Genomic DNA, 24,047 nt, shown 5'->3' with positions numbered 1-24,047 from the left:
ATAAAAAAGAGAGCCAAAAGCCCTCAGTGCCTCACACTCACTTGACCAAGTTCAGAGCTCTGAAGTCTGAATGACTCCCCTTCTCCAACCCTAACTTCTCCTCGACCACCAACGCAGCGCTACCATTGATCATCACCCCCAGCGTCTCCGTCAGAACCATAGAACCACCACTGTCATGTTCTTCTTCTTCTTCCACCTTCGCCGAACAACCCCCGCGAAAATCCTTTTTCTCTTTCTCTTCCCCTGTCTCCTGCCTTCTTTGTCTCGCCGTCGGCTACCATCCTGCGCCGCCGCGACCATCTTCTTCTCCTCCTTACAACCTCGCATTGTGGCTCTGTAGTCCGCCCCTACCTCCCTCATTTCCAGCCGCAGAATCAGAACAGGGCCACTCCAGTTCCAGCGTGTTCAGATGCAGCAGCGGCTGGTCACTGCCACTGCATCCATCTCTTCTATGCTCTTGCTCTATTCTTCGACTCAGGTTCTCAGATTTCTTCTATGTTTTAGTTAATTTAGGATTAGTTATATGTTGATCCTAGTGTTAATTTGATTTGGTTAAGATTATTTGCCATTGTTAGTTGAGTTTAGGTTAGAATTTGGATTTTCTGATTAGAATTAGTGTTAATTTATACATAGTTAAACATGCTGTTAAAAGCTTCTTGAGTTTGAATTTCAATTTGTTTGGATCGATTGACTGATACTTTACTGAGTCACTATGAAATGATGCTGATTTTTCATGTCATTGGTGCTGAATTTTGAATTGGTGTTGCAAAGAATACTTTTTAGTGCTATTTTGTGTTGTGTATGCTATTGCATGCCAAATGTTTGACAATATGCCAAGTGTTTGCAGTTTACAGAAGTGAAACCAAAATCCGAATTATCTTCATTTGAAAGTAAGTCTCAGAATCTAAATCATCTCAGAAGGTATATTTTCCCCCTTTTGGTTCATTATGATCTACTTCTTATGTGATCATCATAAATGATATTAAGTATAAAATTTTTTAATTGTGTAGTATGTTCTGCTTTAACTGGCCTTATGCTCCAATGGCATGAACTTCTACCATACTTAATCCTGCAAAAGCATTTTATTTTTATTTATTTTTTTCTAATTGATGGATACCCACATCCTCTAGGAAGAACTGTCTAGATAGTAAATTTTCAGTGCCAACTATGCCTCTTTTCATTATTAAAGTCAGCTACATGAATGTGTTTTGAAAGTGATTAGAATTAGAAAGTAAATTAGATGTGTTCATTTTCTAAAGCCACCCTCTGGAGCATATATTTTTTTTATTTCAAGTGATTCATATTTTAATATTTTAGAAAGACAATGTATGTCTCTGCATATAATTTGCTGATGATTTCTATCAGGAATCAAACTTCATAAGTCAAAATATTAATTTGTTCTTTAAGCTAAGTATGAATGCTTCAAGCACAAAAATTGCATGAAATTAGAGAAATGTAAATGGAAAAAAGCAGCAAAAAGAGTACCAAAAAAAGTCAAAGAAGTAAAAAATGCTTAGCAACGGATAGGTATTGCAATAAAGATGGTATAATGTGTCTTTGATTGGTGTTCTTACTGCATATGAAGGTTGTGCATGTTTCGATAATTGTAAGATGCTCCTCTGTCTTTGGATCAAATTTGGTAATATTTAAAGAGATGAGAAATTTTATCCAAGTCCTATCATGATAACGAATTTTCTGGTTTTTCTAATTACTCATGTCTCATTTTTTGATGAAATCCCACTCCATTATTTGAAGCTACGTCAGTGATTATAGCCCAATAGGTGGTATTTACTTAGATGGTTAGAGATTTTAGTGTATTACTAGTTTATGTTTGAAAAGAATTTTCTCCTATGATCAATGAAGTGTGAAACTATAAGTAGTTCGTGCTGTGATTTGAATCTCTGAAAATTAATCAATAATAATCAAACTAGTCAATAGAAACCAGTAATATGGTTAATACACCAATTAGTGTGGTATAAAATTGGGCTAATTAATTTTTTTTTATTGTGCGGCTCCCAAGGCTGTGGTAAAATATAGGAGCAAGATTTAGGTAGTAATTGGACTGCTATGACTGGGTGTTATATATAATTTTAATGTCCAGATTTTAATCCAAATCACTACTACTTGTAGTATATAATGACTTTAAACATAGATGTATATCCAGCTCACCTTATATAAATTATTGTATTAGTTTTGATATTGTCTTTTAAGATTGGACGCTAATCAAAATTAGTTCAAAGGCATTAATTCCTCGATTATTAATGTGAGTATATATCTTGCTAGATGGGTCCATAATCCATATACACAACATTGTGCAAGAAAAGCTTGAATACCTGAGCAGAATAATCAATGTACTTTTATTTAGTGCACTGCTGAAACCAAACATTATCTGATCACTTTGCAATGTTATTGAATCAATTTCACTTTGAGATTTGAGATTTGTGGTATAAATGACTGAATTCCTTGATTTTGATGGTTAATCTTGTTTCAGCTGTCATCTTCACTTGTGTTTATTTATTAATTTCATGAACCAAGTCTTCCACTTGATTACTTAGTAATGTTCTAAATTATCATTAACTAACACCTTATGAAGCTTACTTTGAAGGTTAGTATTTAATTAGTAGGTAATTTTTTTATAGGAGCCTGTTTGTGTGGATTATTTTTTTATTAGGTGCTTTGTTATTATTCAACGGTTTAGTCTTATGTTTACGAAAAGCAATTCTTTCAATCCCACTTCGTTATCATGTTAACTAATTCATGTGTTAGGACCCATTCCTTATATTGATCATGTAAACTCTAATCAATTATGTGAATTCAAATATATCTTTCAACTTAAGAACTATACATATTTTAAAATATATCTTTATCTGCTTGTGCATAGTTTTGTTGTATATTTTTTGGTTTTGGCTGAATATTATGGACATGGAAATTTATGACGCAGGTAGTTGGAGGAGATCCGCTTTTGAGGCTCATAGCAGTTGATTGGTTCACAGTCGAACAATCTGTAGACAAAATTGCTCTGCATCCTAGATGTCTGGTTCAGGTAAAACGAAGTTTTTATTAAGTAGAGATGGAGAAGAGATGTTTGATTTGTTTGGACATGCTGATAAATCTTTCTGCTAAGATACTAAACTATCAATTAACTTATTTTCATATGTTCCTCCTTTTGAATTGCAGTCGGAAGCTGGGAAAAAGCTTCCATTTATCTTTGTCATTAATCTTTTGGTATGGATATTATTTTTCCTTTTTTATTGCAAAGTGAAATCCATTTGATGCAGAAGTGTTCAAGAAAGAGTGTTAAAAAAAGCCATTATTAGGTACCATGAAACTATATGCCTATTGTGAATCTCCCACATCCCCAGCTATACGTACCATGAAAGTATCTATAGCTGTTAATCCATAATTTTAAGCCAATATCATTGAATGTAAAATTGATTAACTTTAAAAGTATGGTGTTTATAGTGGAATATGTTTGATGCCTTCACTGGCTTTCCTGTTGAATAACTCAGGAAGCATTAATGTAGTGCTTGATTTTTCTGAAATGGTGTTCGATTGGAATCATAAATTTGTGTATGCTTATAAATCAGTTTCTCAAGAAGATTTCTTTTGCTTTCATCGACATCAGGTTCCTGCTAAACTGAACTATAGTCTGTTTCTATATTTTGCGGCTGACAGACCTATGAATAAAGATTCTCTATTGGCTAAGTTTGTAAATGGAAGTGATGCATTTTCGACTCAGGATTCAAACTTATTCCAAGCATAGTTGAGGTGCGTGGTTCATTGTAAAATGTTATATACCCTGTTTGATGCTTGGTAGTGTTGAGCAGCTAGCTGTTTTCAATGGATGCAGGGATATTGGATGGTAAAGAGAGCCGTTGGAACAAAAGCTTGCTTGTTAAAGCTGTGACATGTAAATACTTTAGACAAGATAATTTTTTGGAGGTAAGGCCAGCCTTAGCATTTTCTCCTCTATGACCACTGGACTTAGATGATGATTTAATGATCATTAATTTGGCTGTAGCATTGGCATGTCAAGTTAAGAAGTGAAAATTAGTTTTATGTTGGTTCTCAAATTTATGGAAAAATGTTGAGTTAAACATTCTGCTTTATTCATATGTTCATATGTGTACTGTGTGGTCACTGTTATAATTGTTTTGTCTTGTGTGCCCATGAAGTTCTTATGCTATTTTACGTAGAAAACATTGTTACACACTCTTGTCAGTGGTATTAATTCAATTCTATTTAGGTTTAGTACCTGCTGGAATTGTTTATTAAGTAACTACATATCAATTTCTGCAGTTTGCCATTACATTTTATGTTTTATTTAGTTTGGGAAAATTTCTATCTTTAAAATATATACATTTGTCTCATTATATAACTTACTAATGAAGGTTTTGCTCTGATCCATGATCTTGTAAGATCGAAAGTTTCATTGTGATAATTGTTTAGCAGTTATAGGGATTGCAAATATTGGTCATAACAGAACAAAAATATTTACAACACTATCTTAAATTTTTCTATTGGTTTGAGATGGTTCTTTAGCAGCAACTTTCTCAGTTTCTCTATATAAAATACAGGGTTTTAGAGAGGCAAAGGATCTGACTTCAAAACTCCTTACACTGCAATAATTGATGCTTTACTAAAATGTAGCTCAGTTAAGGGTATGTTGTTATTTTACTACAAGTTTCTTACTTTTCTTGTTCTATAGAGAACTAGGATAATTTTAGGAAGACTTGAAAACATAAATTGATGTTATTTTGAATTAGTATTTGTGGGGAGTGATGATAAATAGTAACCAAATTCATGTTTTTGAAATTAATGATATGTGTTGGCTTGATTTTCTTCTACTGTAACTAAAAATTTTTATGTAATTGATAGGTGACAACTGCTCTTGCAGTATATGCTAACTGGAGCTTTGAAGGAATCAAGGGTAGGGGATGGGATTGGACTGGTATAATCTATCTATTGTTTATTTAGTGTTTCTTTATGTTAATATCTCAAGTATGATAAATATGATGTAAAGAAAATATGTTATAGTAAAGAGAAATGGTATAAACCATTTGAGTAGTTAATTAGCTTTTTTAAGCTCTTGTATGAACTTGCGGCGGTTTAAAACTGTCGCATTTTTTAAAAAAAACCCACATAAATTTGTGGCGGTTTTAAAAACCGTCGCAGATTTTTTTAAAAATCCACTATTGAAATAGCAGCGGTTCTGTAACCGCCGCAAAATCAATTATTTGATTTGCGGCGGTTATGCCAGCGGTTAGTTAGAACCGCCACAAAATCATATTACCACCCCTAATAGGCGACGCTTAACGAACCGCTGGAATTATGTTTCGCGGCAGTTTTTAACCGCCGCAAATCCCTAAAAGAACCGCCGCTATTCGGCGTGTCTCTTGTAGTATATATAAAATACAGAACAAAACTCAAAGTAGACTTCGCCGTCTTCCAGACGAACTCCAGCTCACTATGGAGCACTAGGACTTGCATTTGAAAAACAAAGAATATATACAGAATCAGAACCCCCAACCCATGAGTTTTTAGAACAGTAAAAATGTCAAATAAATACAATATAAGGTAATAGGAAACTCACTAAGCAATCTTATGCTTCCACACAATGGTCTTTCCATCCTAGATTCTCATTAATCCATGATTAGGCAAATGTCCTAGAAAATTCTACTCTAATTCATTTTTTATCATTTTCTCCATAACTCTCCAAATTTCAAACAGAATAGCCCTTAGATAGTTCAAATTCAACGATTAAAAATCAACTCATCATACTTCCACCCAGAGCAAGTGGGACGAACCATTGCATCTACCTAAGGAGCTCAAATAATCTCATTCAATATTCATATTTATTATTCAATCATTTCATCATTTCATCTCATCAAGGGCAGCCCTAGCATCAACCGACACCAGCATGAGGGACCTCTCAGTTATGCAAACACAAGCAAGACAAACAAATAATACACAAGTAAATTCAGGTAAAGCAATTAGCACATAATCATTTAATATGTACAGTTAAGCAAGTCAAGACAAATAGCAAACCCAAACAAATCAAAACAAATGAAAATTATATATGCCTGTCCTATGGCCGATGAGTCTTATCTGTCAGTTATACAGCCAAACCCAACATGTCTGGAGCAAGTGGAATCACTCCACTGTGTCTACCCAGACAGGTATATTTGGCAAGTGTAATCACATCTGGAAGCAAGTAGAATCACTCTACTACGGCAAGTGGAATCACTCCACTACATTTCAATCACATCTAAGAGCAAGTAGAATCACTCTTTCACGGCAAGTAAAATCACTCCACTGCATTTTTCAAGCAGGTACATTTCAATCAAACTCACTTTCATTTTCATAGTCATTCTCTTCATATCTCAATCATAATCAATCATTCATCACCTCTTAATATCATAATCATTCTCATCATATCTTAATCAAATTCATTCATCACACTCTTTCAACAATATCATAACCATCCTCATCATATCATAATTAATCATTCATCATCTCTCACTATCGTAATCATTCTCACCATACTTAGTCATCATCAACCATTCTCATTTCTCACTATCATACTCATCCCCATCATAACTCTCATTACATTTAACCCATCTTCCCACAATTCACTCTCTCAACTCACTTGGTTTCGTTCTTAACTCCTCTAACTTCTATTATACCAACTCTAGACTTATAACAGGATTCATAGAGGTTTAGAAAGCTCGAAAAATGGTTAAAAAGAAAAAATACATTTTCTGCAAAATTGGATGGCTATGCGTATGCATGCCTTCCGTGTACGCATAAGTCCAATTTTTTGCAATGTCGCGTACACAGACCACAGTCGCATACGTGCCAACCCAAATCGTCATTAGATTCTCTTCACTCTCATATGTCCTCAAATCGTCACCTATAAAACTATGACATCACGCTAGAAAATAGTACGTTCCTTTACAAATTTTTCATGGAGTACTCTCGTTAGAAAAATATTATGCAATTCAGAGGCACACAACTGGCTTATGTAAAGCTCTAGTGGGGTATTTCACTCACAAATATTATTTGGACTTACGTACCATTCCCAAGGAGCCAAGATAGTTGTTCTTGTCTTACCAATATAGCAGAAACGACAGATTTTGTTTGAAACTAAAAGGTTTGCCATGTTCTATGTGCCTATCTATATTTGTTTGTGTCTTTATTAATAATGTATTGACCAATTTGAAATTGAGATATATAAATTTTTTGTATATAATAAGGTAGCAATACACAGTAGAATGGGAATGGAGTACATTGCCCAAATTGAAGTTAGATTTATTCTTCTTTAAAATGTTAAATGAATCTATGTCTTCGCTTTGTCCAAATTGAAAAAGAGTTACTAACTATGCTCAGTATATATAGTAATTAATTAGTATTAAACATATTTAATAAGTAGCTTTTAATTTTCTAATGACAACCTATCTACTACAGAAGAGATGATATAATTAAGGGTTAAGTACGATTTTGGTTTCTAACGTAGAGGTCAAAAATTTATTTTGTCCTCGGCCTTTTTTTCGCTACAATATGGTCCCGAAAGTTTAATTTAGTTTTAAAATCGTTCTTTGGACAAAAAATATCCCTCCCCTATTCTTCCCCAAAATCATCCAGAAGCAGAAGCGCAGAGGCATAAGCAAACATAGAAACAGAAGCAGGCAGAAGCAAAAAGTAGAAGCAGAATAACAAAAATCAAACAACAACTAGAAAAATAACAACAATAATAAGAATAGATAATAGAATCAGAACAACAACAAAAACAGAACCAAAAGCAAAAATAGAAGCAGAAGCAACCAGAAGTATCAACAACAACAACAATGAAATAAACAAAAGCAAAACACCTTCCTTTAAATTTGAAAAATTAAAAAAGAAAATAATAAAAAAATTGAAACAGCACTGTAGGGACCTCGAGGCGGTGGTGAGGGGGGAGAGGTTGCGGAGGTTAATTGCAAATCGCGAGGGGAGGAGAGCTGCAGTGGTGGTGGCGGATCACGTGGAAAGGGCTACGACAGTGGTGGTGACGCCGCGAATTGCAACAAGAACGGCGATGCGGTGGTGGCAGGATGCAAATCACGACGAGGAGAGAGCTGTGGTGGTCAACGGAACTGCGAATTACGACGAGAGCAGAGGTGTGGCGACAAGAAGAGCTTCCTTCCTCTCTTCTCTTTCTCTCTCCCTTTGCTCTCTCCTTTCTTGCAGTTAGTGTGAGTGTGTGCTCAGGAAGAAAGGAGCAGCAGCAGCGGCGTCCCGTGGAGATTCTCCACCTTCCCTTCCTCCTTTTCCCGTTTTCTTTATTTTATTTTATTTTATTTTATATTTTTTAGTTAGGGATAATTTAGTAATAAAAATAAAAAATTTGGTAAAAATGATAATTTTAAAATTAAGTTAAACTTTTGAAATTATTTTGTAAAAAAAAAGATTCAAAACAAAATAAATTTTTGACATTTACGCTAAGACCGAAATCACACTTAACCATATAATTAACTAAAACACACATTTGGTAGGTACTAGTCACTTAAAGAAGGAGGTTTACTATTCATTGTGTTCACTTGCTCACGTGATGTTTTATGTTATTGAGACCAACCGCCGCGGTTAGGAAGAGCTGTCAAATATAACATTCCAAAATCATTTCTTCTTTTATTTTGACCAAATTTTCCACCACGTGTACTCTTCTGCATTATAATTAACATTCACATTTTTAAATAAATAAAAGCTTTCTTATTTGAGGCCATAAATTTCTCCCAGGTCACACACACATCACATTTAAATTTTTTTTTAACTGTGTTAGAAAAACACTTTTCATACTCGATATAGATAACATTGTTTGACTGTGTGCTGTTGGTTGAAATAATAATAACAATGGTGAATGCTATGGTGCGGCTGATTTTTTTTTATATGAAAAAAATATTTGTGTTTTTTGGGAAATGAGATTATTTGGTATAATTATAGATGGGTGAATTTTGTAGGTGAAAAATCAATACATGGAGAGCGTGTTGGACACATGGCAGCGTATTGGCCAACACGTGGGGGCGTGGTGCAACACGTAATACATTTCAAATATCAATATTCAACCAAAACATCATCTCTATTTCTATATTAAAAATAATTTCTGCTATGGTGCCTTTGATATTGTGCCTAACTTACTAAAAAAGACAAATACATAATATTTAATAAATTTTAAATATTTTACTTTTTATTTTAAACATTTTATTTTTTACTTTTAAAAGCAAGTTAGGCAATTTAAGCACTATAATAAAAGACACCATAAAACTCACCAATAACAATAGTAATAATAATTTACATGAAAAATAGGTATGTCTATTTTGATTTTCTCTTGTCTAATAAAAATTTATCAATAAATAAAATAGATTGTTCCAATCATAATATAAAAATTTTATGGTTTTTTTATGAATTAATGGGTTGGTCATGATAAAATATTTTTTATATATTTATTTATTTTAAATTTTCTAAAAAATTATTGTTATTAAGCTAATTAAAATAAAAAATTTCATAATTTAATAACTAAGTAATCATAAGAAAAATGAATTAAAAGCTTGATTAATTATTTCAAAAATAAATTAAATATTTATTTAAATAAATATTATTTTCTTCGTCCTAAAAACATAAACATATATTGACATATACACAAAATAAATAAATAGCATAAACAAAAAGGCCATAATTAGTAAAATTTTAGACTAATAAACAATAGTACTTAGTCTTTCTTCCTTGTTGTTTTTTTTGTTTCTTTTTTATAGTTAACCAAAAAAAAATTAGTGAGCAAACTACTGAGATGTATTCAAAAGATTTAAATACTAATTACCAAAAAAAATTTAAATATTAAAAAAAATATTTCTTATTTTAAAAATCAACATAATAAAAACATTTTTAAAAATTTAAACATATAACAAAAATAATAAAAAAATTTATTTTTCTTTACATAAATAACAAACAAATAATTATCAACATTTTTAGTGGAAAAAAAAGTTAGCTAGTGCACAAATATATGATAATGCAAGAAAAGAAATGTTTATCACTTATTAATATTCTTCTTAGTTGTTTTTTTTAGGATATTTTTATTATTTTAATCTTTCAAGAATATTTTTGTGGGTATCTAAAAATGTGTTGAGGGTATTTTTGAGAGTTTCTTCCTTAATAGGTAGGATTTATGATTAAGAATTAGGGTTTAATTTTTAGAATTTAAAAAAATTAACTGAAAATTTTGAATTTTTAGTTAAATTCTTTATTTAATGGCAGTTCTTCTGGTAAAATCAAAATCAAGAATCAATGTCATAAATAAATAAAGAAAAAGTATATAGAACCAAGAGGTTATTAGCCAAAAACTAAACAAAATCATATTAATTTATATCAATAATTAATTTTAAATTTTTTAAATTCAAAATTTAAAAAATTTAAAATTAATTAAGTAAACCTAATTAAAACCTATAAAAACGTTCATCTTCTCTCTCACATTAACCTATCTACCTCCAACATTCCTCTCTCTCTCACCAATGCTGCTGGAAGCGCCGGCGACTTCCATATTCTCCGCGACGCCCTCAACAAGCGCACCGACGCCGGAGGCTGCCACCCCAGTACGACCACCTTCTATCCCGTCTTAAACATCCTAACGTGCTAGAAAGCTATAGACCATGCGCGGCGCGTGGTAAATTTCATGTCCACGCTTGGCGTTAATGACCTCGAGAAAATCGTTCTCAGAGAAATTCGTGGCTTCTCCGCGGAGGTCATCATTCATTCTCATCAATCCAATCCATTCTCACATGCATTATGTGTGTTTTTCTTAATATAATACAATATAGATCTTGATAATGATGCAGGTATATTTGTACGGATAAGTATATATACATATCTAATATACTAATATATAAAATATATAAGAAATTTTAGTATATATTCGATATTCTATTTATATATAATATATTTGATATGAATATAGAAAGAATAAAGAAAAAATGGAATTGTCGAGAACCCTTTAAATCAAGTAGTAATGTAATGATTTAAGGGGTTCTCACAAACAACAAACATATTTACATATAATTAATTCCAATTTTGTTATGTGGTTTATTTCTCTTTTTTTGGGGGGTTGTATTAATTTTCATTAAAAAAATTTAGAAAAAATTTGATAGAATGGCTTCAACCTTGTCAACCGAGAATGAGAAAATAAAATCTGGATAAATATCAATACCTATTACGGGTATAAGGAGGTCAGGTTACATCTTGGAAGAATGAACTTGGAGAAGAATTACTATTTGTCAGTATTAATTATAAAAAAACATTCATTTAATATGAAAAAAATCTTAATACTTAACAAAAGAAACATCCAATTATATTTTAGCAAAAATAATTAAATATTTATAAAATTTAAAAAAATATGAAATTTTTAAAAAAATAGAGACATTCACATTTGTAATACAAAAAAATTCGAAAAATATATAAAAGAACATTCATTTAGTATGAAAAAAAAAACATTTTGATACGTAGAAGAAACATCCATATATATTAACTCGTAGAGATTTTAAATTCACTCAAGTACTTTGGCTGATTTTTTGCTAATATTCTTTTGATTCATAGCCTTGCTCATAAATAAATAAATCAATCGTATTATGAAAACACCAAACACACATACATACCCTCAATAGACTAGTTCTTGAATATTGATATATATGCTGATTAAGTCTGCAAGAGATTTAGTCTAACGAAATCTTAATTCTCAAAATTATCTATCTGAGTGCACAACATTAGTTTGGGCAAAGACAGTTACTTAGCTTGGAATTCAAGCATTCAACACAATAAAACGAATAATGAAGGTATATATATATAGTCAATTAGCCACTACATTGAAGAAGTAAAAGTTACCCACGTAAGTGAAACATTACGACACTGCATACTGCACATATAATATACATATACATATATATATATATATATATATATAATTTAACCACAAAATCAGTCAGAATTTATTTTAATAAATATTAAACAAAAAAAATTAATTTTCTTTTGTTTTTTTAATATTATCAATAAATTTGTATTATTTCTTGGATGGCAAGGTGATGAGTGAGATATATAGACCGCAATTGAGCCAATGGCTGGAAATTTTGAAGCGACCAATTCATCAAGACCTATCTAATTTATTTGTTCAGTCAACAAGACTTAAGTTTAATTTAATTATTCAATTTCCTTGGCTTAGATTATATTCTTTGATTTGATTAATTGATTTGACCTCTTCCGATCCTCCTTGTGTCATTTCCCTTCAATATAAATAGATTAATAGTATTAGCTTCTTTGGTCTAATAATCTCTCCTTCAATGATGGCTTTCATTTCCACCATTTCCATACACCCCTCAACTCTGCTTTCTTCTCGTTCCATCTCCTCAAAGAGACTAATAAATGCAGCAATCCGTATTCCAAAGCTAAATAGCAGACCTTTCAATAATAATCTCTCGATGCCAAAGATACCTTCTTCTTCAAGAGATCTCGTTCAAGATTATGTGATGAGCACCACACACTCAAAAATGTTACAGCACAATCATAACATTAAGACCCTTGAGCTCTTATCAATCTTGGAGGCCGTAGCTGAGAGAGCTGAGATTCACAAAAACGTTGGGGAACAACGTGATAATTGGAACAAGCTCCTTCTCAACAGCATCAACATGATTACACTTGCTGCAGCAACAATGGTTGCGGTTGCTGACAGTCACGGCGGCGGCGGGGCATCATCCATTTCAGCACTTAACCTATCTTCCACCCTATTGTTTTCTGCAGCAACTGGAATGCTTCTTGTGATGAACAAGATCCAGCCCTCGCAACTCGCTGAAGAACAACGCAAAGCAACTAGGTCTTTTAAGCAGCTTCAGACTCAAATCGAAACCACACTCGCTCTTGGAGTTCCAACCGAAGAAGATGTCAAGTCCTCAGTAGCAAAGGTTTTGGCCATCGAGAAAGCTTATCCGCTTCCATTGTTGGGCGGGGCTATGCTTGAAAAGTTTCCTGCGAAATTCGAACCTGCTGTTTGGTGGCCAAGAAGGAACAACAAGACCAAAAGTGATCATCAAGAAGGAAAGGCTCTGATGAATATGAACGGGTGGAGTGAAGAACTAGAAATGGAGCTGAGGGAGGTTATTGAAGTTGTGAAGAGAAAAGATGTTGAAGATTATGAGAGGCTTGGAAACAAGGCACTGAAAGCAAACAAGACTCTGGCCATTGCAGGCCCCTTGCTCACTGCCATTGCAGCCTTGGGATCTGTGTTTGTGACGGGGAATAACGGTGCAGGTGTGGTTTCTGCCATGGCTGGGTCAATGGCAGCTGTAGTCAACGCTTTTGAGCATGGCGGGCAGGTAGGGATGGTGTTTGAGATGTACAGAAACTGCGGTGGGTTCTTCAAGCAATTAGAAGAAACAGTTGAAGCCACGCTTGAAGAGAATGATTTTGACAAGAGAGAGAATGGACAAGTGTTTGAATTGAAGGTGGCTTTGCAATTGGGAAGAAGTGTGTCTCAGCTCAGAGAACTCGCTTCTAAATCAGCTTCTTGTCGAGTCGAAGGGATATCCATTGATGAATTTGCAAGCAAGATGTTCTAATCATTTATTAACTATATCTATATTTCTTAATTAGAATTATAAATGTACATATATGTTCGTTCATTCATTCTGTGTGTCCATTTTAGATTTTTGCTTTAAATTTTGTAAACAAAGCAGTCTTAGATCAATAATACGTATTCTTTTTCGCAACTTACATTTGGTCCCCTAGGCTATTTGATTTCATAGTCAATTACGACAGGTAATTAACAAAAATATAATCAACAATAAATCAACAAATATTTTTAAATTATATTTTATATTAATTAATTATGATTTAAATTTTATTTTTTAAAAAATATAAAATTAATTATTATTAATTATAATTATTTAAAATTAATTGATTAAAAAATATTTATTTATATTTTTTCTTTCGTAATTTAAGAATTTCTGTCTCTGACAGCTTTTATTTTAATTTGTTTTATGATATAATATTATACATTTGACTTGACAAGCAGTTATTATCATAAATTAAAGCCGACTTATAATTAATGCTTATATATATATATATATATATATGTTAAGCTCTATGAATTCATTTGGCGTCAACAAATTTTACTTTGGAGTAGAGAACTACTGAGGAGAATCCATTCAGATGAATGATATTAACGAAAAAGAAGACCTGGCATACTTTTTATCTTTAAACAGTTGGAATTCATTAGAAAGTAGGAAGGGGTTTTACATCAGGACTTCATGCCTACCAGATATTTATTCACCAACTTGCTAACGCATTTATTTTGAAACAAATACACTACTATTAATAAATTTAATGTATAACTGATATTAATAAGTATAGCAGTACTTTAATTTATATAATTAAATGCATGCTCTGCATGTGTTTAACCGTTCAAACGAACACATCCAAAGCCTTCATCCACTTGCCAACGGTTTTTGTAGTCTAGCTCTGGATATTATTATTCCTTTTGCGGGTAGGATATCATCATTTAATATATTATTAAGATGTCGTTTTACATGCTTAATTTTACAATTGCTTGACACATATAAATTATAGAATCCACTCTTTCACCTTTCACCTTAGCTTAAAGATAAGTTAAACACAAATTTTCTAGGCACTGTACTATTAAATTTTTCTATTATTAATATGATACTATTTATAAGATCTAGTTAGTCCCAACATTTTTATCCTAAGCTAGCTCATAAAAATATATTTTAAATCATATTCAGATAAATGTTTACCTACATTTTACACAAATTTATTAAATTTATTTTATAATTTTTGAGTTAATACTAAAAATAATTCCTGAAATATTTTGACATTGAATTCAATTTGGTCCCCTAATTTCCAATCAACTTAATTTGTACCCTAAAACTTTAAGATATAACTCAAGTTGGCCTTCCATCCATTTCCGTCACCGAAAAAATGATATGGCAAATTTAGTTTAGTTGACATCTGACTCAATCTCTCACTAGTTTTAAAGCACACCTCTACATTTTAATCTCTCTTACAAACAGCTGAAAGCTCATTACTCATCCTGAAACACCAACCACACCATCACAGCTCACCTCAGTAGCTGAGTCCACTTCCGTTCACCGCCAACGCACAGTCACCGCTGTCATCACGCCTCTCGTCGGATCCTCGTATCATGAGTTCTCATGTCGCCACTCTTCTTCATCTGTGCTCGACTGCTTGCGTCTCATCGTGCCTTTACTGGGGAGTGCTCGAGGCTTTGAGTTGTGCTACCTAGTTTCTGCAATGTGTTGTCGTCGTCTGTCATCACTGCACCCAACCTAACACCTCTGATGGTTATCAATGGCTAAGAGAAGGGGGGTTGAATCTTAACCCTTTTTTGCTGAGTAACTCTTGCTGCCCTGTTAAATTGCTTTAGGAGATATTTCTGCTTTTTTTGTCTCGTCACTAGTCAAGAGACTTTTTCTTTTTGTCTCGTAACCAGTGAGGAGATATTTTTCAATTTTGTCTCCTACGAACAGAATCAGATATTGAGTAGAATAGAAAGAGAGAATCACACTTAAAAGTATCTTGGTTCAGCTGTTAAGTGTAGTGCAGCCTACATCCAGTCTCCATCACAACAATGATGGAATTTCACTATAATCAAACAGATTACAGACACCAATTCTCCCTAGGAACTACCCTTCCTATCCGAGACAAGTCCAGAATCTATCCCCAATCCTGAACTTGACTTGGTCACCTACCAAGTTTTCAACTGCTAAGTGCTAACCCAACTTGCAAGGGGATTCTCACAAAATCATGAAACACAACACAGATGTACAAAGGACCTCTAGGACATCTATGACTTTTTTTTAATTTTGTATACTCTGCCTTTTTCCACTCTATGGCTTTTTCATACAAACCTCACTGTTTGTCTTTTTTCATGAGACTCAAGACAGACAAAACTAAACAGAAAAATACAATATGAAACACATTGAAGGAGAATAACTTCTGTTAGCTTGGGTAGCTATGAGAACTCTGTGCTTTCCCTCTTTTCTCCTTACTTCAAGCCTTAGCTGTTCACCCTTATAGAAGGGGAAGCCTCCAAGATTGAAACGGTTGAAAACTAAGCCAACTTCTTCTTCTTCAATCATCAAACCGGTTCGGACAGAGAGAGGAGAGAGAAAATCGTATGCAAAAACCAACATGCAATTACCTTACTCTCATCCCAACTCATCAAGCTTCATCAATTTGAGCCTTCCATCTTGACTTGATCCCCAAGAAGGATTTCTGACCCTTGATGAACCCTTGATCCTTGACAGCTCCATTTGCTCTATCTTCTGCTTCTTTTCCACGTAGCTACAGTAGTTACCTTCTGTGATGGATGAACAAAAGTAGAGACGAACCATACTCCAGGATCTTCTTCTCTGACCGAATTGGATCTTCCACCATTTTTAAGCATGGTGATCTTGAGACTTCTTCACCACATCTTACCATATGTGGTAAAGATCTCAGCCACACCATATTGTAGATCTTCTTTTTGCTAAGGATATCATTACCTTAGCCCTTTTCTTGCTTCTAGCTCCTTCTTCCTTCATCTGATAGCTTGTTCTTCTTTCCATCTTTCTCTGATGGATGTGACCGAAATTGAAAAGAGAGAAGAGAGAAAAGAGAAAAGAAAAATTTTGGAAGTAACGTGTGAAATCAATTAAAACCAACTTCCCATGCTTTTTGCCTAATAAAGTGTAAAACTCATTTAATGCCATCAAATCAATTTCATTTTTTCTCTTTCCATTTACCAAGGCATTACCTCAAGTTAATTGATTTTGAATTCCATTCTTTGGAGATAAGAAAGTAACCAAACTAAACATGCAAAGTTCCTTCATTCTTTCTTTTCAATTCGGACCAAGCTTGTTGGTCTTTCACCAAAGATTTAATTTGGGCTTGTTCAACAAAATCTGGCCCAACTATCGTAGTAATAATTCAGCCACATATTTTAAAATATTTTTGCACAAGACTGATTATTTTTGCCAATCATTTTGGACTTTAAGTTTTTTTTATGCTCAATAACAAAATCTGCAAGCAACAAAATTATTAATTAATAAATGTGAACTAAAAATCAAATTAATAATTTTGTAATTAATTATTTTAATAAGGTTTGATTATCATCAAATTAATTTAGAATTTTTCAAACTCATCGGCCTCGTTTGCTCACGAAAATTGCCTCTGTCGTCCTTCTTTACTCACCTCAGCTGCTCAGGTCTCTCGCTGCTACTCCCTCTACCAGTAATGAGTGCTTGAGTTGTGCGTGGTTGTTGTTGTTCGTCGTCCGTGGGTGTTACTAGCTACACTACTCGATTATGCCGCTGCAACAATAATCAACAAGTAAGTTATTTTTAGTTATTCTAATATTCTATATTAATTTTTAATAGTTGATTCATGGATGTTATTTTTGTTAATCTTATTGTTGATTGATTTATGAATTTGATTAAAATATAATAAAAAAAAGTGTATTCAAGTGAAGATCTTTGGAGGTTCATACTAATAAAGATCAACAAAGAGCAATGAAATTTTATTGTCGAAGCTGGATTTAACATATTCAACAAGTTCAAGTAGATGAATCAAATAAATCATATTTTATATAATCATTAGTCTAATATGCTCGAAAATTGGAGATATTTTGTAAATGAGTTGGAAGATGTGAGAGAGATGGTGCTAAAGTTGAGATATGATTCCCGTAATCCAGCATTATTACGGGCGGGTCTCAATGGCGTAAAGAGTGCTATCATATCTGTATATAAATTGAATTCACAAATTGAAAAAATAATAAATTAAATTTTAATGTATAAATTGGATCAATTAAAAATTACAGAGTCAAATTTAATTAAAAGACAAATTTTAAAGGCTATTTTAAATATTAACTCGATTTTTTTTTTACAAATAGTATAAATAAAGAGTTTAATATATTTTAAAGTATGTTATCTATGTATAATCTTTATATTGCAAAGAAGAAAAACGCTAATCTGGAGTAAGAAAATCTTCAACTCAGTATTCTGATCCTGTAAATTTATGTTCACATTATCACATAGGTGATCCGATCCTAAACTGATCTCCATAACGGATAATATAACAACAAATGCTTAAGCATGACTGCATTAGCCACCATATCTTATCGAAAACCCCGGGTTCAAATACATTGCAACATCAGCATGTGCCTTTTCATTCTATGGTTGACTATTTCCTATTATTCAATTCTTTTATTCTTTCATTTATAATATAATATAATATATAGTCATCTGACCAAGAAGAAAGATGTGCATCGCAGGATGAGTAGATATGCTCTCTTGTGAGGTTCCAATAGTGAGTACTATATGAAATGTCGTGTCTACATTTACACTTGTTCGCCAAAATGCACATCCTACTTATTAATACTAAATACAATCTTGACATAACAAAAGAAATTTTACATGTTAGAATACATATATATATAATTCATAAATCCTTGCTTTTTTAATATTGAGCGTAGATTTAATTTTTTAAAATGTATTTCTAAAGCATTATAATACTCTAACGACCATATTTCCTCATTGATAACTGTACTAATGTTTTTAGATGGACTAATGCTTATGTTTATTCTTATTCGATTCTATTGTAAATCTCAGTTTTTGGGTATGCAGTGTGCACGAAGCATAAAATAATATTATTTGTATATTAAAAATAAATTAGTCAACAAATTAAAATAATTAATTTTTATATAAATATATGTATTGTTAATTTATTTTTAATATGTATATGATATTTTAATATATATTTATATGGACGAATAATTTGATGATTGGTTTTTTATATATATCTAATATAGTTGATAAATAAATACCGAAGATAATTAAGGAGCAAGTATCTATATATAATCAATTAATTAATTAATTAACGACCACAAATAAATAAATAAATAAAAGTCTCTATAGTTTAGGTGAGTATGTAGTTTGAAACCGAGGGCATGGAATAGGATTGGTGGTAGTAGTAACCGAGTAACTATTTAGAATTTGTCAAAGTTTTTGTAATTGTTTAGGTTTATGTCAAACCCCAACAGCCAGTCAACATTTAGTTTCTATATCTGACCCCTGCCTCTCATTTTCACACTCATTATATATAATTTGGGACACTACCTAAGTTTCATTCATCCAATGCAACTCACAAATTAATTAAATCCTTATGTTATATGGCTTCTTTACAGGTTTCGTCTTTGATTACTTCATCTTCTTCACAAAAACAAGCAATGTTACAAGCCAAAGCCGCTATTCATGTCCCTAACTTCCCCAGAGCTCCAAAACTACCATCGTTACCAACCACCAATACTCTCTTTCAGGAACTCAACAATGGCTTCACTCACTCATCATCAATTTTACCAGTACTGCAAGATAACAATGATTCAAGCAACAATGTTAACTGCACTTGTTCATCAAAATCAAAAGCTACCATGCATCAGCTCTATGCGATTCTAGAAGCAGTGTCAGACAGGGTGGAAATGCATCACAACGTGGGGGAGCAGCGTAACAACTGGAACACCCTCCTTCTCAACTCCATAAACATGATCACTCTCACCGCCACCGTCATGTGCGGCATGGCAGCCGCAAGTGGCGCCGCGGCCGGTGCTCCAGTTTTGGCTCTGAAACTATCCTCTGCGCTTCTGTTTTCTGCAGCCACGGGAATGGTGGTCATCATGAACAAGATCCAGCCGTCACAGCTTGCAGAGGAGCAACGCAATGCCACGAGGCTGTTCAAACAGCTTGAGGCCGAAATCGAAACCATAATCGCTCTTGGAAATCCCAGCAAGGAAGACGTGAAGCGTTCAATGAAGAAGGTGTTGGCACTTGACAAAGCTTACCCTCTTCCCTTGCTTGGAGCCATGCTTGAAAAGTTCCCTCAGAAATTCGAACCCGCTGTTTGGTGGCCTTCTTCAAAGAGAAGAACCATCCGATTCAACGAAAAAAAGGGAGAGATAAATAATAATGGATGGGATAAGGGTCTGGAAATGGAAATGAGAGAGGTGGTTGAAGTGATGAAGAAGAAGGACGTGGAGGACTATGAGAGATTAGGGAATTTGGTGTTGAAAATCAACAAGACTCTCGCCATTGCAGGTCCTTTACTCACTGGAATTGCGGCGGTTGGGTCTTGTTTCGTGAGGCAAGGTTCATGGGCAAGTGTTGTTCCTCTCGTGGCGGGGGCATTGGCCACGGCGGTGAATGCATTCGAGCATGGTGGACAGGTTGGGATGGTGGCTGAGATGTATAGGAGCACCGCAGGGTTCTTCAGGCAGACACAAGATTGGATCCAAGAAACCATTGAAGAAGAGATTGAGGAAAGAGAGGATGGGGAGTTGTTTGAGATGAAGCTGGCTTTGAAATTGGGAAGGAGTTTGTCACAGTTGAGAGATCTTGCTGCAAAGTCGGCTTATTCTCGTATAGAGGGAACTCCCATTGATGAATTTGCTAGCAAGATCTTCTAATTACATTATTATTAGGCAAATTAACTATATCTTGATTAATTATTTTTTGTATATACATAGTAATCCTAACCTGGAAATGGAAAGTGTTAGTACTTTTGGGATATTCTTGCAATGCCTGCTGTTATTATAATTTTTAATAATTTCATTATTGTTCGTCAAAAATTGACAATCGTACCGTACGTGTTGACATTTGAAGCTGAAAATCAAAATGGATTCGAAAGTCATATAGCAACATTCTTGTGTTCGTTGAAATTTATTTTATTTATTGGTGATTGTTAAAATGTTTGTTTAATTTATTAAAAAAATTAAAAATTAATATTTAATTTTAAAAGTATAATAATAAATAATTATTAAATATTTAAATTTTATAATAAAAAATAAATTAAACAAAAATTAGACACCAAATTATAAGTATCTTTAAATTCCCTTTATTTGTTATCACTATATTGTAACGATCCAAGATGATTTGGTAATTATGAAAGCATACATCCTATATACTCCCAAGCAACAAAGACGTGAGGTGTACATAAAAAAATAATTATAAAATTAAATTTAGAAAAAAAATAAATTTATCTTTGATATTTTAGTTTACAATATTTAAATTTTTTAAAAATTTAAAAATATATTTAAATTTCTAATCTCTTTAAAATTTGAATATATCAATTTCTAAATCTAATTTGTTCAATTTTAAAAATTCTCTCGTTTAGACATCTTTAAAGACCTACCTAACTCTCTAGGAGATGGCAATTCAGATTTGTTTCAACAATAATTTATGAAAAAGATATAAAACAAAAACTTCTTGTTATATTTTCTATAAAAGGTTTCTAATAAAATGAACTACATAAATAAAACAACAAAAGCATTTTATTTTATCTATTATCTTATTACAATGAGATATAAGAAGAGTTTAGTACATTTTCTTTTGAAAGAATTGAATTTTCAATTAATTTCTTTTATTAATTTGACAATACACAATTAATTATTTATATAAAAGTATTTTATACTAAAATTCTTCTTAAGATATTCTTCATCATTTATAACTTATAAAAAGTATATTTTTATTTCAAATATTTAAATTAAAAAATTCTTAATTAGAATATTAGGCATTTATCATTTTTACTAACCTTATATTTATAACTATTATACATATATAATTTATGTCACCAAAAAAATACATATCTATTTTATGTATAAAGAAAAAAGAGAATTAATTAATAAATACACTAATTGCCAATGAATAATAGCTCAAATGGCATACTCTCTCCATACATACTCAATTAAGAAGTTGTGGATTCGAGTCTCCTATCTTTGCTAAATAAATAAATAAATACTCTCATTTTAACGGTCAACGGGAAAAGATGGATGCCGTGGTCGGAGAAGAGAAGGCTGTGGTAGCAAATAGCAATGTTTAGTCGGTGAAAGAATACACGTAACGATTACTGAGAGAGAGCCAAGAAATCCGGGATATTTTGATTGAGAGATGAAAGCGATCCTCAGAAGCCCGAAGCCATTCGTAGAATTCGTGGTTCCGATTATGCCATGCCCCTCGCCTCACATTCCTTAATTTCATCTACTTTTCCCCAAATCTCTATTTTCGCCTAAGTTCATTACTCCCTCACCAGGTATCCATTCTTCACTCCATTTCTCATTTATCCATAATATTATTAACCAAATAAAACGCAAACTCTCTTCTTTTTTCTGCTTAAGCTTTTCTATTGTTGATTATTGTAGAAGGGAACAGTATCATGGTTCAACCATGCTAACGGTGAATGCTCCCAGAGCTATTCTAAAGTGCCATTCACATCAAGATTCAGCACCATCACTGCACCAAACTTATAATTATTATAAAACAAATAATGTTAATTTTATAATAAATTGCAATTCTGCTTTTCCTAAACCACCTTCTGCTACTCCCTGTGGCAATATATTTCATAGTTCCTCCTTCTCCGGCAAGTGCGATAAGCACCACAAGAGCCTTCATCTATGGCACTGCGGGTTGCACGATTCCATCTCATCGGAGGATGAATATCGATCCTCGCGCAACATAGCGATCAGCTTGTTTAGGCGTTACCGGAACTTCATTGATCGTGGTGGAGGTGACAATCTAAAAGTATGTCCACTGCCATAACCTAATTAACTTGCTTCTCTATATTCAAGTAACCGATTTATTTGTCTTAATTCTTAGGAGTTCATCACTGCGGGGGTAAATGCGTATGCACTTGGATGCACTGATGAAGGATTGAGGAAAGAGCTTACTGATATAAAGGACTCTGGCACTGAAATTGAAGCAATGTCAAGTTACGGTGGAAGCACCAGCTTGAAATCTAAGATCATCTCAGAGGAGGTAGTTTTCTGCTTTGAATTTTAACTAGATGGTTCATGAGTTGTGCTGGTCCTAGATCTATAGTTGTCTTAATGTTCATGCAGGTTGATGAGTGCATTTTTTGGTTAAGCATTATATTCATCACAATCTTGTGTACACCACAACCAACTATTGTTAGATGGTCGTCGACGCCTCCAGTGTCAGATGAAGTGAGACTCCAGTGGAAAGGCTTCTGTGCTCTTATAGCGAATGCATATTATATGAAGGGAATGGCTTGGTGAGACTCTTTCTTGCAAACACTTGTTATCTTTCCTTATCTGAGTGTAGTTAATTGAGTAGTAACCTTTACAAGTGAGAAAAAAGCATGTTGGATGTTCACAATATTGCTTACATTGTTTTTATTGAAGGCTTCCGGTAAAGACTCTTCAACTTGAACAAACAGCTGTGATGGGTCAAGCTGAGGAACCATCGGTTGTTGCTAGCCGGATGAGATTAGTCTTTAGCACACTTGAGGTTAGCAATTTACATTTTACATTTGGCGATCAATTGTCTTGAGAGGGAAGGGAGTAGCCAAGTAGGGACTGTAATGTGTTTAACCGTTCTGCATATTGACTATTGATTGATCAGTACTTAATATAGCCTATTAGTAATGGTTTCTTTACTTAGCTTTTTTCGCCTCTCCTAATTCTCTCAAAAAAAAGGAAGAAATGAGATTCGTGAACAGAGAATGATATGTATGTTTTAGAGACGATTATTCTTGTGTGTTTTGGTTAACCTTGTTCATTATTACTTACACATATGGTCAACTGGTTGTTGCAGGTAGTGAGTCCACAGTGGCCAAAAGTATAAAAGCGCCAAAAAAACTCAACTGGTATCCCAGCAACTTACCCTCCTCAGTTCCCACCACCCACCCACCTTCTTCTTCCCAAAAAAGAGTATATAGTAAAGAAAAAAAAAATCTCCTGTAGTCCACCTAGGTGGAATGTGCTTTACTTTGTACATTTAATAGACTAATATATGATATATAATGCCTTCTATGTGCTAGCCTCGTGCATGACACGAAGCTGGTGAAAAAGTTAATTATCAACCTCTACAACAAAAAGTATATTATTTTTCCCACTATCTAATTTTAGTTTAATGCTAAATATTTTCTACATTACGTTTCGGTTTTACGTTATGCGA

At 33.1% G+C, this 24,047-nt stretch overlaps 4 protein-coding genes across 13 annotated transcripts; all 4 read left to right on the top strand.

The window, feature by feature from the left end:
- LOC130972575 (uncharacterized) lies at positions 1 to 5,135 on the top strand. Of its 9 annotated transcripts, none has more exons than XR_009083941.1 (7): positions 5 to 478; positions 848 to 890; positions 2,942 to 3,043; positions 3,178 to 3,768; positions 3,851 to 3,942; positions 4,578 to 4,661; positions 4,879 to 5,135. XR_009083941.1 is itself a non-coding variant. In XM_057897187.1 (6 exons), the coding sequence occupies exons 1-4, from the start codon at positions 410 to 412 to the stop codon at positions 3,761 to 3,763; spliced, it is 357 nt and encodes a 118-aa protein (XP_057753170.1). In that variant the 5' UTR covers positions 1 to 409; the 3' UTR covers positions 3,764 to 3,768; positions 3,851 to 3,942; positions 4,879 to 5,135. The 9 variants fall into 9 exon arrangements, 1 of the variants encoding a protein (XP_057753170.1); XR_009083940.1 differs by having other exon boundaries at positions 848 to 921; XR_009083939.1 differs by having other exon boundaries at positions 1 to 478; positions 848 to 3,043.
- Positions 5,136 to 12,349: 7,214 nt separating this feature from the next.
- LOC130943932 (probable F-box protein At4g22030) lies at positions 12,350 to 13,778 on the top strand. Its single transcript, XM_057872063.1, has one exon. It carries the CDS (start codon positions 12,357 to 12,359, stop codon positions 13,626 to 13,628), a length of 1,272 nt encoding a protein of 423 aa, XP_057728046.1. The 5' UTR covers positions 12,350 to 12,356; the 3' UTR covers positions 13,629 to 13,778.
- A 5,441-nt stretch (positions 13,779 to 19,219) lies between these two features.
- Positions 19,220 to 20,702, top strand: LOC130941542 (probable F-box protein At4g22030). Its single transcript, XM_057870097.1, has one exon. It carries the CDS (start codon positions 19,256 to 19,258, stop codon positions 20,540 to 20,542), a length of 1,287 nt encoding a protein of 428 aa, XP_057726080.1. The 5' UTR covers positions 19,220 to 19,255; the 3' UTR covers positions 20,543 to 20,702.
- A 1,205-nt stretch (positions 20,703 to 21,907) lies between these two features.
- On the top strand, positions 21,908 to 23,984 carry LOC130970906 (uncharacterized). Of its 2 annotated transcripts, XM_057897075.1 has the most exons (6): positions 21,908 to 22,164; positions 22,274 to 22,652; positions 22,728 to 22,886; positions 22,970 to 23,142; positions 23,273 to 23,378; positions 23,685 to 23,984. In XM_057897075.1, exons 2-6 carry the CDS (start codon positions 22,299 to 22,301, stop codon positions 23,712 to 23,714), a joined length of 822 nt encoding a protein of 273 aa, XP_057753058.1. In that variant the 5' UTR covers positions 21,908 to 22,164; positions 22,274 to 22,298; the 3' UTR covers positions 23,715 to 23,984. The 2 variants fall into 2 exon arrangements, with proteins under 2 accessions (XP_057753058.1, XP_057753059.1); XM_057897076.1 differs by lacking the exon at positions 21,908 to 22,164 and having other exon boundaries at positions 22,173 to 22,652.
- The last annotated feature ends 63 nt before the right edge of the window (positions 23,985 to 24,047 follow it).

Source organism: Arachis stenosperma, chromosome 1 (assembly GCF_014773155.1).
Source record: "Arachis stenosperma cultivar V10309 chromosome 1, arast.V10309.gnm1.PFL2, whole genome shotgun sequence".
Lineage (NCBI taxonomy): Eukaryota > Viridiplantae > Streptophyta > Magnoliopsida > Fabales > Fabaceae > Arachis > Arachis stenosperma.
This window is presented reverse-complemented; position numbering and strand designations above follow the sequence as displayed.